Source organism: Vanellus vanellus (assembly GCF_965231255.1).
Source record: "Vanellus vanellus genome assembly, chromosome: Z".
Classification (NCBI taxonomy): domain Eukaryota; kingdom Metazoa; phylum Chordata; class Aves; order Charadriiformes; family Charadriidae; genus Vanellus; species Vanellus vanellus.
Genome location: NC_138908.1, coordinates 15,552,089 through 15,553,404, shown reverse-complemented (window position 1 = coordinate 15,553,404; position 1,316 = coordinate 15,552,089). Strand labels below are relative to the sequence as shown.

Here is a 1,316-nt window from a genome sequence, read left to right as displayed (position 1 = left end):
ATGCAAATGTCTCCAATGACAGCAGAGTAGATTAACTCTGACAGCAAACTCAGCACACACCGCCCTGGTTTCTGCAGGCTATGCTGAACAAGCAGCAGCATGGGGTTGTCTGATGTAGGGCCTAGCCTTTGTTCCAAGGGAGTGTCATCAGCGTTGCTCCCTTGCAATTTGGCTTTGGGTGGAGATGTCATCTGCTGCACCTGGATAAGTGGGATGGAGGCCACATAAATGGTGGTGGTGAAAGTTTGGGCTGCTAGGAGTGACCAGAATGAGGAGAGTTAGAGCTGTGATGATGGTGTCCTTGGCATCTTTGTGGCTCTATGAAGACTCCTGGCTCAAGCCCTCTGCTCGATGTCTGCTGTGGATCCTAGGCTTCATCTTCTGTGGGGCTGCAGCAGCTTTGGCCTTTGGTGGAGTTCTTGTGATTATGATGTATGAGAACTACAGATATTTATTTCAGGAGTCCTTCTTGTCTCTCCCTGGCTGGCTTGCTGTTGCAGCTGCACTTATTCTGCTACCTACTGGAGTTTTGGCTATCTCTATTTCTGCTAAGAGCTCCCGCTATCAGCAAGGGGTTCTCATGTACTTGCTGCTGGTCCTTCTTTGCCTAGAAATGTCTTCAGCAGTTCTGGTGCAGTTCTACACTGTTCGGATGGCTTCTGAGCCGAAAAGGACTCTGGATTACCTTGTCTATCAGTACAATGGGACACACTCCCAGGGTCCTGGCAGCAGGGCTGTGGATATAGTACAGAGGAAGCTGCAGTGTTGTGGGGCTCAAAACTACACGGACTGGCTAAAGGCAACAGCTGCTCCTTGGCATCTCCCAGATGAAAGCTGCTGTAAGAAGCATTCTGACTGCAGGAGTGACTTAGGACATCTGGAGCAGCTTTTTTATGAAGCCTGTCTAAAGAAGCTGGAAGACTGGTCGCATTTTGTCATGACCTACCTGTTTTGGTGTTGTACTGTGCTAAGCATCTTAGAGCTGTTGGCTGGTGTCAGCAATGGCATACTCATGAGCTATGAGCCTCTCCATGACCTCCGATTTCTGGACTCATCTACCTTCTCATAGGCCTGCAGACACTGGCAGCATTGCTGAACCTGCTGCATGTTTCCTTGGTTTTGTACCAGTCTGCAATTGCACTGGAAGAATTTTTTTTGTTTGTTTAAAGATATACTTGCAAGTAAATCAAACTAGTTGATCACTGCTAGATTTTATTTCTTTTTTTTTTTTCTTAAATGTTGCAATAGTAGATAATTTTTTGCCCAGTTCTTGTTTGATAAGCTTTCTGTGTCTGAGAAATATCATTGATAGAAGC

General features: G+C 46.4%; 1 protein-coding gene across 1 annotated transcript; it reads left to right on the top strand.

The window, feature by feature from the left end:
• Positions 1-268: 268 nt before the first annotated feature.
• On the top strand, positions 269-1,069 carry LOC309683137 (tetraspanin-3-like; the record flags this gene model as incomplete). The annotated part of the gene is made up of 1 exon (XM_082497339.1): positions 269-1,069. One exon carries the CDS (start codon positions 269-271, stop codon positions 1,067-1,069), a length of 801 nt encoding a protein of 266 aa, XP_082353465.1.
• Positions 1,070-1,316: the final 247 nt, after the last annotated feature.